At 47.6% G+C, this 13094-nt stretch overlaps 1 protein-coding gene across 1 annotated transcript in view; it reads right to left on the bottom strand.

The window, feature by feature from the left end:
* LOC110508431 (neuronal acetylcholine receptor subunit beta-2-like) overlaps positions 1–13094 on the bottom strand; it is a 40098-nt gene that overhangs the window by 10503 nt on the left and 16501 nt on the right. The window contains exons 2-5 of the mRNA XM_036967459.1: positions 11927–12072; positions 11763–11807; positions 7090–7199; positions 2147–3263 (exon numbers count right to left, since the gene is read on the bottom strand). Of these exons, the coding sequence (XP_036823354.1) occupies positions 2147–3263; positions 7090–7199; positions 11763–11807; positions 11927–12072 (1418 nt within the window). The remainder of the gene's footprint in view (positions 1–2146; positions 3264–7089; positions 7200–11762; positions 11808–11926; positions 12073–13094) is intronic.

The raw sequence follows: 13094 nt of genomic DNA, 5'->3' as shown, positions 1-13094 counted from the left end.
GGGTTGTTGCCCTCCTACGGCCTCCACATCTCCTGATGTACTGGCCTGTCTCCTGGTAGCGCCTCTATGCTCTGGACACTACGCTGACAGACACAGCAAACCCTCTAGCTCACATTGATGTGCTATCCTGGATGAGCTGCACTACCTGAGCCACTTGTGTGGGTTGTAGACTCCGTCTCATGCTACCACTAGAGTGAAAGCACTGCCAGCATTCAAAAGTGACCAAAAACATCAGCCAGGAAGCATAGGAACTGAGAAGTTGTCTGTGGTCACCACCTGCAGAACCACTCCTTTATTGGGGGTGTCTTGCTAATTGCCTATCATTTCCACCTGTTGTCTATTCCATTTGCACAACAGCATGTGAAATGTATTGTCAATCAGTGTTGCTTCCTAAGTGGACAGTTTGATTTCACAGAAGTGTGATTGACTTGGAGTTACATTGTGTTGTTTAAGTGTTCCCTTTATTTTTTTGAGCAGTGTATATAATGTGATATACAGTGGGGCAAAAAAGTATTTAGTCAGCCACCAATTGTGCAAGTTCTCCCACTTAAAAAGATGAGAGAGGCCTGTAATTTTCATTATAGGTACACTTCAACTATGACAGACAAAATGAGAAAAAAATCCAGAAAATCACATTTGTAGGACTTTGAATGAATTTATTTGCAAATTATGGTGGAAAATAAGTAGTTGGTCAATAACAAAAGTTTATCTCAATACTTTGTTATATACCCTTTGTTGGCAATGACAGAGGTCAAACGTTTTCTGTAAGTCTTCACAAGGTTTTCACACACTGTTGCTGGTATTTTGGCCCATTCCTCCATGCAGATCTCCTCTAGAGCAGTGATGTTTTGGGGCTGTTGCTGGGCAACACGGACTTTCAACTCCCTCCAAAATTGTTCTATGGGGTTGAGATCTGGAGACTGGCTAGGCCACTCCAGGACCTTGAAATGCTTCTTCGAAGCCACTCCTTCGTTGACCGGGCGGTGTGTTTGGGATCATTGTCATGCTGAAAGACCCAGCCACGTTTCATCTTCAATGCCCTTGCTGATGGAAGGAGGTTTTCATTCAAAATCTCACGATACATGGCCCCATTCATTCTTTCCTTTACACGGATCAGTCGTCCTGGTCCTTTTGCAGAAAAACAGCCCCAAAGCATGATGTTTCCACCCCCATGCTTCACAGTAGGTATGGTGTTCTTTGGATGCAACTCAGCATTCTTTGTCCTCCAAACACGACGAGTTGAGTTTTTACCAAAAAGTTATATTTTGGTTTCAGCTGACCATATGACATTCTCCCAATCTTCTTCTGGATCATCCAAATGCTCTCTAGCAAACTTCAGACGGGCCTGGACATGTACTGGCTTAAGCAGGGGGACACGTCTGGCACTGCAGGATTTGAGTCCCTGGCGTCGTAGTGTGTTACTGATGGTAGGCTTTGTTACTTTGGTCCCACCTCTCTGCAGGTCATTCACTAGGTCCCCCCGTGTGGTTCTGGGATTTTTGCTCACCGTTCTTGTGATCATTTTGACCCCACGGGGTGAGATCTTGCGTGGAGCCCCAGATCGAGGGAGATTATCAGTGGTCTTGTTTGTCTTCCATTTCCTAATAATTGCTCCCACAGTTGATTTCTTCAAACCAAGCTGCTTACCTATTGCAGATTCAGTCTTCCCAGCCTGGTGCAGGTCTACAATTCTGTTTCTGGTGTCCTTTGACAGCTCTTTGATTTTGGCCATAGTGGAGTTTGGAGTGTGACTGTTTGAGGTTGTGGACAGGTGTCTTTTATACTGATAACAAGTTCAAACAGGTGCCATTAATACAGGTAACGAGTGGAGGATAGAGGAGCCTCTTAAAGAAGAAGTTACAGGTCTGTGAGATCCGGAAATCTTGCTTGTTTGTAGGTGACCAAATACTCATTTTCCACCATAATTTGCAAATTAATTAATTAAAGATCCTACAATGTGATTTTCTGGATTTTTTTCCTCATTTTGTCTGTCATAGTTGAAGTGTACCTATGATGAAAATTACAGGCCTCTCTCATCTTTTTAAGTGGGAAAACTTGCACAATTGGTGGCTGACTAAATACTTTTTTGCCACACTGTATAGTTGTAGTGAATGGTGAATAAATGATGTATTTCTACGTTACTCACACTCTGGTCATCGTCTTCAGTCTTCATGTGGTTGGCGATGAAGCGGACCCCGTTGACAGCCTCCTCCAACCCAGGGCAGGCTTGTCCTAGCACGGCCTGGGTCAGGGCTGGGCCCCCTCCTACCTGTTTCCCCCTGGGCCGGTTCCCCTGCCCCCCCTCCCTGTCTTCCCTCAGCCCGTTCAGCCCCTCCATCGACCCCCCTCCCCCTCCTCCCCCCGTGCCCCCTCCCAGCTCCCCTACAAACTGTTTCACCGACGCCCGGTTCACGTAACACGTACAGGGTTCGTTGTTATCCGTGCCACCCCCTCCGCCCCCCAGCCCCAGGCCCACCATCAGCCCCCCGGCAGAGCCCCCATCCCTGCCCCCCTCCCTCTGCTCCTGGCCCCTCCGTCGCTGGCGCAGCTTTTGACGCTCGCAGCTGTTCTGGGGCTGGCGCATGAAGAGCAGCGCAGGCAATTTGTTGAGGAACACCAGCTTGACCCAGGGGGGCATGGTGTGTGTGGTGGGTGAGCGGTGGTGCACGTTGAGAACACACACACTGGTGACAATAGAGAAGGTCACCAGGACCATGGTGAACATCAGGTACTTCCCGACCAGAGGAACGTCCAGGGAGGTGGGGGGGACGATCTTAGAGATCAGCAGGAGGAACACAGTGAGGGCAAGCAGGACAGAGATACACAGGGTCATCTTCTCTCCACAGTCAGAGGGCAGATAGAACACTAAGATAGCCAGAGAGGTGATGAGGACACAGGGGATGATGAGGTTGATGGTGTAGAACAGAGGTTTCCTGCGGATGATGAAGTCATAAGTGATGTCTACGTAGGTGGGGTCGGCAGGATTCTCGTTGCGGCGCCCCGGCAGGGCGATGATGTCCCACTCTCCGCTGGGTGTGAAGTCGTCCATGCTGGCCACGTCGGACCTCAGGATCAGGTCGATCTCTGTGCGGTCGTAGGTCCAGGAGCGGAACCTCATGGTGCAGTTCTGCTGGTCGAAGGGGAAGTGTTTGACCTCGATCTTACAGGCTGACTTGTAGATGGCTGGAGGCAGCCAGAAGATACTGCCGTCATGGGAGACCACCGCGTTGGAGTAGAAGGAGACCTCGTACATTCCGTCAGCACTAAGGAAGGAGGGGTGGAAAGAGAGAGAACGTTAAACTATTGGAAGGATTTTAGATATTAAAATACAGTATATAAAATGCATGCCCTTTTAAATCGATAACATCTTTGAAAACAAATTAGTAATACATACAGATTAAAATGAGCAGAAAAGAGCGAGACAGTTTCTCCTATAAATGGGTGTAAATGTAACTTCAGCTCTCTGTGTGTCTCATTAGATTTCCTCCAGTCTCACTACAGATCCTTTATCACACAGCCTCAGCCACATCTCACACAGACAGGACTGGGTGACAGGGGCAGGACAGGTAAGACTCTACTGTTACAGACAGCCAGGTAAGATGACCACAGAAGATATCTCTCACACACACACACACACACACACACACACACACACACATTCTGACAACAGAAATATGGAGAAGGTCAGACAGACGAGGGTGTGATGCGTATCAGGACTGCAAAGTAACACACACACTCCTTATATAAACATGCTGGTCATTGCTCAGGTAAACATCATCCTTCCTTAACCTGGACACAGCTAGGACAACTCAAGAGAACTCAGGTAGAGAACAGGTCAAATCCCTCGGGTAGAGAACAGGTCAAATCCCTTAGGTTGGGAAGGGGTCAAATGCCTCAGGTAGAGAACAGGTCAAATCCCTCAGGTAGAGGACAGGTCAAATCCCTCAGGTAGGGAAGGGGTCAAATGCCTCAGGTAGTGAAGGGGTCAACTACCTCAGGTAGTGAAGGGGTCAAATGCCTCAGGTAGAGAACAGGTCAAATCCCTCAGGTAGGGAAGGGGTCAAATGCCTCAGGTAGAAAACGGGTCAAATCCCTCAGGTAGAGAACAGGTCAAATCCCTCAGGTAGGGAAGGGGTCAAATGCCTCAGGTAGGGAAGGGGTCAAATCCCTCAGGTAGGGAAGGGGTCAAATGCCTCAGGTAGAGAACAGGTCAAATCCCTCAGGTAGGGAAGGGGTCAAATGCCTCAGGTAGGGAAGGGGTCAAATCCCTCAGGTAGGGAAGGGGTCAAATGCCTCAGGTAGAGAACAGGTCAAATCCGTCAGGTAGGGAAGGGGTCAAATGCCTCAGGTAGAAAACGGGTCAAATCCCTCAGGTAGGGAAGGGGTCAAATGCCTCAGGTAGGGAAGGGGTCAAATCCCTCAGGTAGGGAAGGGGTCAAATGCCTCAGGTAGAGAACAGGTCAAATCCCTCAGGTAGGGAAGGGGTCAAATGCCTCAGGTAGAAAACGGGTCAAATCCCTCAGGTAAGGAAGGGGTCAAATGCCTCAGGTAGGGAAGGGGACAAATGCCTCAGGTAGGGAAGGGGTCAAATCCCTCAGGTAGGGAAGGGGTCAAATACCTCAGGTAGGGAAGGGGTCAAATCCCTCAGGTAGGGAAGGGGTCAAATGCCTCAGGTAGGGAAGGGGACAAATGCCTCAGGTAGGGAACAGGTCAAAGAACTCAGGTAGGGAAGGGGTCAAATACCTCAGGTAGGGAAGGGGTCAAATACCTCAGGTAGGGAAGGGGTCAAATCCCTCAGGTAGGGAAGGGGTCAAATGCCTCAGGTAGGGAAGGGGACAAATGCCTCAGGTAGGGAACAGGTCAAAGAACTCAGGTAGGGAAGGGGTCAAATACCTCAGGTAGGGAAGGGGTCAAATGCCTCAGGTAGGGAAGGGGTCAAATACCTCAGGTAGGGAAGGGGACAAATGCCTCAGGTAGGGAACAGGTCAAAGAACTCAGGTAGGGAAGGGGTCAAATACCTCAGGTAGGGAAGGGGTCAAATGCCTCAGGTAGGGAAGGGGTCAAATACCTCAGGTAGGGAAGGGGTCAAATCCCTCAGGTAGGGAAGGGGTCAATTGCCTCAGGTAGGGAAGGGGTCAAATACCTCAGGTAGGGAAGGGGTCAAATACCTCAGGTAGAGAACAGGTCAAATCCCTCAGGTAGGGAAGGGGTCAAATGCCTCAGGTAGGGAAGGGGACAAATGCCTCAGGTAGGGAACAGGTCAAATAACTCAGGTAGGGAAGGGGTCAACTACCTCAGGTAGGGAAGGGGTCAAATACCTCAGGTAGGGAAGGGGTCAACTACCTCAGGTAGTGAAGGGGTCAAATGCCTCAGGTAGGGAAGGGGTCAAATACCTCAGGTAGGGAAGGGGTCAACTACCTCAGGTAGGGAAGGGGTCAACTACCTCAGGTAGGGAAGGGGTCAAATACCTCAGGTAGTGAAGGGGTCAAATGCCTCAGGTAGGGAAGAGGTCAAATAACTCAGGTAGGGAAGGGGTCAAATACCTCAGGTAGGGAAGGGGTCAACTAACCTCAGGTAGGGAAGGGGTCAAATACCTCAGGTAGGGAAGGGGTCAAATAACTCAGGTAGGGAAGAGGTCAAATAACTCAGGTAGGGAAGGGGTCAAATACCTCAGGTAGGGAAGGGGTCAACTACCTCAGGTAGGGAAGGGGTCAAATACCTCAGGTAGGGAAGGGGTCAAATACCTCAGGTAGTGAAGGGGTCAAATGCCTCAGGTAGGGAAGAGGTCAAATAACTCAGGTAGGGAAGGGGTCAACTACCTCAGGTAGGGAAGGGGTCAAATAACTCAGGTAGGGAAGGGATCAAATGCCTCAGGTAGGGAAGGGGTCAAATGCCTCAAGTATGGAAGGGGTCAAATGCCTCAGGTAGGGAAGGGGTCAAATGCCTCAGGTAGGGAAGGGGTCAAATGCCTCAGGTAGGGAAGGGGTCAACTACCTCAGGTAGGGAACGGGTCCAATAGCTCAGGTAGGGAACGGGTCAAATAACTGGGAACAAAGAAAGAGAGCAATGGAGGAAGATCAAGATATTGATTACCCTTCATAAGGAATTAAATCAATGGAACCCATTAGTTTGTGACTGACTGTGTTAATGTGTTGCGAGTGGTTCTGGGGGTGGGGGCTGGGGCGGGGAAGTAGATCCGTTTAGCCCCCACCGGTTGGTTAATCAGTGTAAGACGGCATTAGAGAAAGAGGAGATTGAGGCCAGACAGTTCACTTTCACTGATAAGATAGCTTACACAGGGTTAAGACACTCCGATAAGATAACTTACACTGGGCTAAGAGACTACGATAAGATAGGGATTAGAAGACTGGAGTTGAGAAACAATGCTGTACTGTGTGTGTGTGTGTGTGTGTGTGTGTGTGTGTGTGTGTGTGTGTGTGTGTGTGTGTGTGTGTGTGTGTGTGTGTGTGTGTGTGTGTGTGTGTGTGTGTGTGTGTGTGTGTGTGTGTGTGTGTGGAAGTTGGTTGGTCTTTTGACTCCTATGTAGAGCAGACAGTTGCTGAAGCACTAGCCCATAGTGTCATGCCTCAACAGCCTTGGTTATCACTGCAAACTTGTGGCGCTGATATTTGGGAGTCTCGGCCATGTACTTAGGCTGACAGTATGTGGCCTTCAGATTACCGGCCAGCAGAGGACAAAGGCAAAGCTGCTACCAAGGTACTGCTCTGTGTCAGCGGTCATGGACAGCTTAGCTGTTTGGAGAAGGAGGTGCTCTCTGTATCTATAAGTGTCCAGATATCCGTGTCTTTAAGATGTTTGGATCCTTCTTCACTGTAATGTGATTTGTAGATTCAAATAGTATGACATTGTGTGTGTGTAACTCACTTTTATACAGCACAATGTCGGGCAGCCAGATGTGTGTGTGTGTGTGTGTGTGTGTGTGTGTGTGTGTGTGTGTGTAACTCTCTTTTATACAGCACAATGTCGGGTAGCCAGGTGTGTGTGTGTGTGTGTGTGTGTGTGTGTGTGTGTGTGTGTGTGTGTGTGTGTGTGTGTGTGTGTGTGTGTGTGTGTGTGTGTGTAACTCACTTGTTATACAGCACAACGTCGGGCAGCCAGATGTGTTTGGAAGGCAGTCTGACCTTCTCCATGCCATCAAACTCCTCAGGGACCCAAGTCAGACGGTAGTCCTGCCATTCCTGGACACCAATCACAGACCAGAGAACAGAGTTAATGACCAATCACTCAGCTGAGAAGATTGTTACTAACCAATCATACAGCAGAGAGGAGAGTTAGTGACCAATCACACATTTGAGAAGATTATTAGTAACCAATCACAGAGCAGAGAACAGAGTTAGTGACCAATCACACAGCTGAGAAGATTGTTCGTAACCAATCACAGAGCAGAGTTAGTGACCAATCAAAAGTCATAGAAGAGTGTGAGACCCACAAACAATTGTTGTGAGCTTCACTTTTGAAATAACATTCAGCGAAATGCATCTTTACTTTCCATAATGATCTTCATGTAAATATGTTCCTATAGAGACCTTTACTGTCCTGTCCAGGAACAGTGTGATAACTCAGCTCCATTAATTAGAGATGTAAGACAGAAGGACTAATGTCTACCATGACCCTATAGTAAGTCAGTTAAAAACACTCACTCAAACACACATCTAATCATCCTGACTGAAATGGCCGCCTGCCAATGAGGTATCCAGATCGTGTGCGTGACAGTGAGTGCGTGCGTGTGTGTATGTATGTGTGTAGGTCTGTGCATGTGTGTGTGGGAGTTTGCCTCCCAGGCACACATGATTGAAGGTGTGTGGGTCAGTCAGTGACGTGCTCTTAGTGACATGCTCATGCTCTTAGTGACATGCTCATGCTCTTAGTGACCTTGATGGTCGTAGCCCTGTAACTGTGATGTATTATGAGCCATAATGGTCCAGATAGCAGTAGCTCTATGACTGTTAGGGCTGTAGTATAACCTTAATAACCATTTACAATAGGGGCTCTCTAACTGTTATTGCTACAGTATATGCCATGTAGAGCCATAATGGCCATGATGCCAGATGCTACATGACTTGAAAATGGTGGCTCTGTGAAACAGTGATGTGTTGTGGTATTATCAGAGCCAGAATGGTGGTGAAAGTGATAACAGTGGCTCTCTTGGCTCAGGACTGGTTTCCTTGGCATCTCCTCTTGGCTACGACCAACGGCCTCATAAACACGTATGCTCATTCTCTATTCAATTACAGACCATCAATCACCTTCACACATGCACATGTGTACACACACACAGACACACACAAACAGGTTTCCATAACTGTTCATTACTGATTTATACACATTAGTGCATTTACAGCTGTGCGTGTGCATGTGTGTGTGAACCTGTCCACTGGGCAGTGTGTTTTGTTGCAGGCCCCAGCTGCAGACACACAGAGAACCAGCTGTGTAGAACAGGGTCAGAACTCAGGAGCATGCCAGGATTAGTCTCTCACAACAACAATACAGAACTGTGTCTCTCTCTGCCGCATACTGCAATGTGATGCTCCCGACTGGCGCAGTGGTCTACGGCAATGCATCTCAGTGCTAGCGGCGTCACTACAGTCCCTGGTTTGATTCCAGGCTGTATCATAACCGGCCGTGATTGGGAGTCCCATAGGGCCCGTTGTGCCCAGTGTCGTCCGGGTTCGGGTTTGGCCAGGGTAGGCTGTCATTGTAAATAACAATTTGTTTTTAACTAACTTACCCAGTTAAATAAAGATGAAATAAAATAAAATAAATAAAGATGCTGTATACTATAATAAAGTACTGTATTGTGTGGCAACCCTCCTGGGAAACTCTGGTTGTGTGTTCATGTTCCCATTGAATGACCAGAATGTCTGTGTTGAGTTGTAGGAGACTGATACAGGGACAGGCATTTTCAACCCCCTACTGGTTCAGATTGCTATGTCTGCCCGTGCCTATTCCTAACTTAGCGGCAGAATGAACAAACACGTTCTTGCACGATGCAATTTGTTGTGTTATCAAGTAACAGAAAGGAGAGCATCGTTGCATTCTTAAATGTACATTTAATGAAGTCAGAAAACCTACCAGTTGATTTGGCATCTCAGGAGATAAAAGACAGAGCTAAGTAACAGTAGGAGAGGAATGAAGACAGAGGGCTAAGGAGAGAGGAGGTGTAGACAGAGGGATAAAGAGAGAGAGGTGAAGACAGAGAGATAAGGAGAGAGGAGGTGTAGACAGACGGATAAGGAGAGAGAGGTGAAGACAGAGAGATAAGGAGAGAGGAGGTGTAGACAGACGGATAAGGAGAGAGAGGTGAAGACAGAGAGATAAGGAGAGAGGAGGTGAAGACAGAGAGATAGGGAGAGAGAGGTGAAGACAGAGAGATAGGGAGAGAAAGGTGGTCAGAGGGATAAGGAGAGAGAGATAAAGACAGAGAGATAGGGAGAGAGAGGTGAAGACAGAGGGATAAGGAGAGAGGAGGTGTAGACAGACGGATAAGGAGAGAGAGGTGAAGACAGAGAGATAAGGAGAGAGGAGGTGTAGACAGACGGATAAGGAGAGAGAGGTGAAGACAGAGAGATAAGGAGAGAGAGGTGAAGACAGAGGGATAAGGAGAGAGAGGTGAAGACAGAGAAATAAAGAGAGAGAGGTGAAGACAGGATTAAAGAGAGAGAGGTGAAGAAAGAGAGATAAGGAGAAAGAGGTGAAGACAGAGAGATAGGGAGAGAGAGGTGAAGACAGAGAGATAGGGAGAGAGAGGTGAAGACAGAGAGATAGGGAGAGAAAGGTGAAGTCAGAGGGATAAGGAGAGAGAGGTGAAGACAGAGAGATAGGGAGAGAGAGGTGAAGACAGAGGGATAATGAGAGAGAGGTGAAGACAGAGGGATAAGGAGGGAGAGGTGAAGACAGAGGGATAAGGAGAGAGAGGTGAAGACAGAGAGATAAGGAGAGAGAGGTGAAGACAGAAGGATAAGGAGAGAGAGCTAAAGACAGAGAGATAGGGAGAGAGAGGTGAAGACAGAGGGATAAGGAGAGAGAGGTGAAGACAGAGGGATAAGGAGGGAGAGGTGAAGACAGAGGGATAAGGAGAGAGGTGAAGACAGAGAGATAAGGAGAGAGAGGTAAAGACAGAGAGATAGGGAGAGAGAGGTGAAGACAGAGGGATAAGGAGAGAGAGGTGAAGACAGAGGGATAAGGAGAGAGAGGTGAAGACAGAGAAATAAAGAGAGAGAGGTGAAGACAGGATTAAAGAGAGAGAGGTGAAGAAAGAGAGATAAGGAGAAAGAGGTGAAGACAGAGAGATAGGGAGAGAGAGGTGAAGACAGAGAGATAGGGAGAGAGAGGTGAAGACAGAGAGATAGGGAGAGAAAGGTGAAGTCAGAGGGATAAGGAGAGAGAGATAGGGAGAGAGAGGTGAAGACAGAGGGATAAGGAAAGAGAGGTGAAGACAGAGGGATAAGGAGAGAGAGGTGAAGACATAGGGATAAGGAGAGAGGTGAAGACAGAGGGATAAGGAGAGAGAGGTGAAGACAGAGGGATAAGGAAAGAGAGGTGAAGACAGAGGGATAAGGAGAGAGAGGTGAAGACATGGATAAAGAGCGAGAGGTGAAGGCAGAGAGATAAGGAGAGAGAAGTGAAGACAGAGGGATACGGAGAGAAAGGTGAAGACAGAGTGATAAGGAGAGAGAGGTGAAGACAGAGAGATAAGGAGAGAGAGGTGAAGACAGAGGGATAAGGAGAGAGAGGTGAAGACATGGATAAAGAGCGAGAGGTGAAGACAGAGGGATAAGGAGAGAGAGGTGAAGACAGAGGGATAAGGAAAGAGAGGTGAAGACAGAGGGATAAGGAGAGAGAGGTGAAGACAGAGAGATAAGGAGAGGTGAAGACAGATGGATAAAGAGAGAGAGGTGAAGACAGAGAGATAAGGAGAGAGAAGTGAAGACAGAGGGATAAGGAGATAGAGGTGTAGACAGAGGGATAAGGAGAGGTGAAGACAGAGGGATAAGGAGAGAGAGGTGAAGACAGAGGGATAAAGAGAGAGAGGTGAAGACAGAGGGATAATGAGTAAGAGGTGAAGACAGAGAGATAAGGAGAGAGAGGTGAAGACAGAGGGATAAGGAGAGAGAGGTGAAGACATGGATAAAGAGCGAGAGGTGAAGACAGAGGGATAAGGAGAAAGAGGTGAAGACAGAGGGATAAGGAGAGAGAGAGATGAAGACAGAGAGATAAGGAGAGAGAGGTGAAGACAGAGAGATAAGGAGAGAGAGGTGAAGACAGAGGGATAAAGAGAGAGAGGTGAAGACAGAGAGATAAGGAGAGAGAGGAGAAGACAGAGAGATAAGGAGAGAGAGGTGAAGACATGGATAAAGAGCGAGAGGTGAAGACAGAGGGATAAGGAGAGAGAGGTGAAGACAGAGAGATGAGGAGAGGTGAAGACAGAGGGATAAGGAGAGAGAGGTGAAGACAGAGAGATAAGGAGAGAGAGGTGAAGACAGAGGGATACGGAGAGAGAGGTGAAGACAGAGAGATAAGGAGAGGTGAAGACAGAGAGATAAGGAGAGAAAGGTGAAGACAGAGGGATATGGAGAGAGAGGTGAAGACAGAGAGATAAGGAGAGAGAGGTGAAGACAGAGGGATAAGGAGAGAGAGGTGAAGACATGGATAAAGAGCGAGAGGTGAAGACAGAGAGATAAGGAGAGAGAAGTGAAGACAGAGGGATACGGAGAGAGAGGTGAAGACAGAGTGTAACTGACCTGTGTGAGCCAGACGTTGGTGGTCATAACCTGTTCTCTCTCGTGCTGCAATAGAAAGAGGAACACAGCAACATTATTGGGGTGGGTTAGAGACATCATTATGTTCTGAGGTGGGTGGGTTAGAGACAGAGCATGGGCCACCCCACACACAGACACATACTCACCACACTGATGAGCTGGGCCAGTGACACCATCAACTGAACCGTCACCAGCTCAGAGCCATTGGTCGCTGGGCGGATCAGTTTGTTATAGTGGGCGGGGTTTAGAAGGTACTCCACCAGCCGCTCTTCAGTATCCGCCCCCAGGCTGCCTATAAAGAAATAAATAATTGGTTCACAGACATGTCCATCAAATGCTTTCTATGGTGATAACAACAGCAACAAAAAACAAGAACAAAGGATATAGCTGAAACTGTTTAATGGGGAGGCCTTGTGATGAAGCTGTATGTTGGTCTGCTCGATAACATTGTGTTCAGTATAAAGCTGGGAGTCTATGAGGCATGATGGTATTCCTCTCTGCCTGCTGGAACATGTCAGCACAGCTCTAGTCTCTCCCTGGCTCAGGACCCGACATCATATCAATGAGTCAAGCAGTCTTACTGTCTCTCCCTCTCTCCCTCTCTCCCTCTCTCCCTCTCTCCTCTACTGTCTATTTCTCTCCTCCTCCATCTCACTTTTCCTCCGACTCTTTCTCTTTCCCCCATCCTCACCCCACTCCCACACCCTCTCAGGTTGTTGTCATATCACTGGAGTGGCTTGGTTTTGGCAGAGCTGTCACAATACCACACAAAGTGGAGGATAAATACTGCTGCAGGAGACACACCACAACAACTATCTCTCTCTCTCTCCCCTTCCCTTTATCTCTCTCTCTCTCTCTCCCCTTCCCTTTATCTCTCTCTCTCTCTCTCTCTCTCCCTCTCTCAATTCAATTCAATTCAAGGGGCTTTATTGGCATTGCCAAAGCAAGTGAGGTAGATAATATACAAAAGTGAAATAAACAATAAAAATTAACAGTAAACATTACACATACAGAGGTTTCAAAACAATAAAGACATTACAAATGTCATATATATATATATACAGTATTGTAACAATGTACAAATAGTTAAAGTACACAAGGGAAAATAAATAAGCATAAATATGGGTTGTATTTACAATGGTGTTTGTTCTTCACTGGTTGCCCTTTTCTTGTGGCAACACGTCACAAATCTTGCTGCTGTGATGGCACACTGTGGAATTTCACCCAGTAGATATGGGAGTTTATCAAAATTCGATTTGTTTTCTTATTCTTTGTGGATCTGTGTAATCTGAGGGAAATATGTATCTCTAATAT

Source organism: Oncorhynchus mykiss, chromosome 3 (genome assembly GCF_013265735.2).
Source record: "Oncorhynchus mykiss isolate Arlee chromosome 3, USDA_OmykA_1.1, whole genome shotgun sequence".
Classification (NCBI taxonomy): Eukaryota; Metazoa; Chordata; class Actinopteri; order Salmoniformes; family Salmonidae; genus Oncorhynchus; species Oncorhynchus mykiss.
This window is presented reverse-complemented; position numbering and strand designations above follow the sequence as displayed.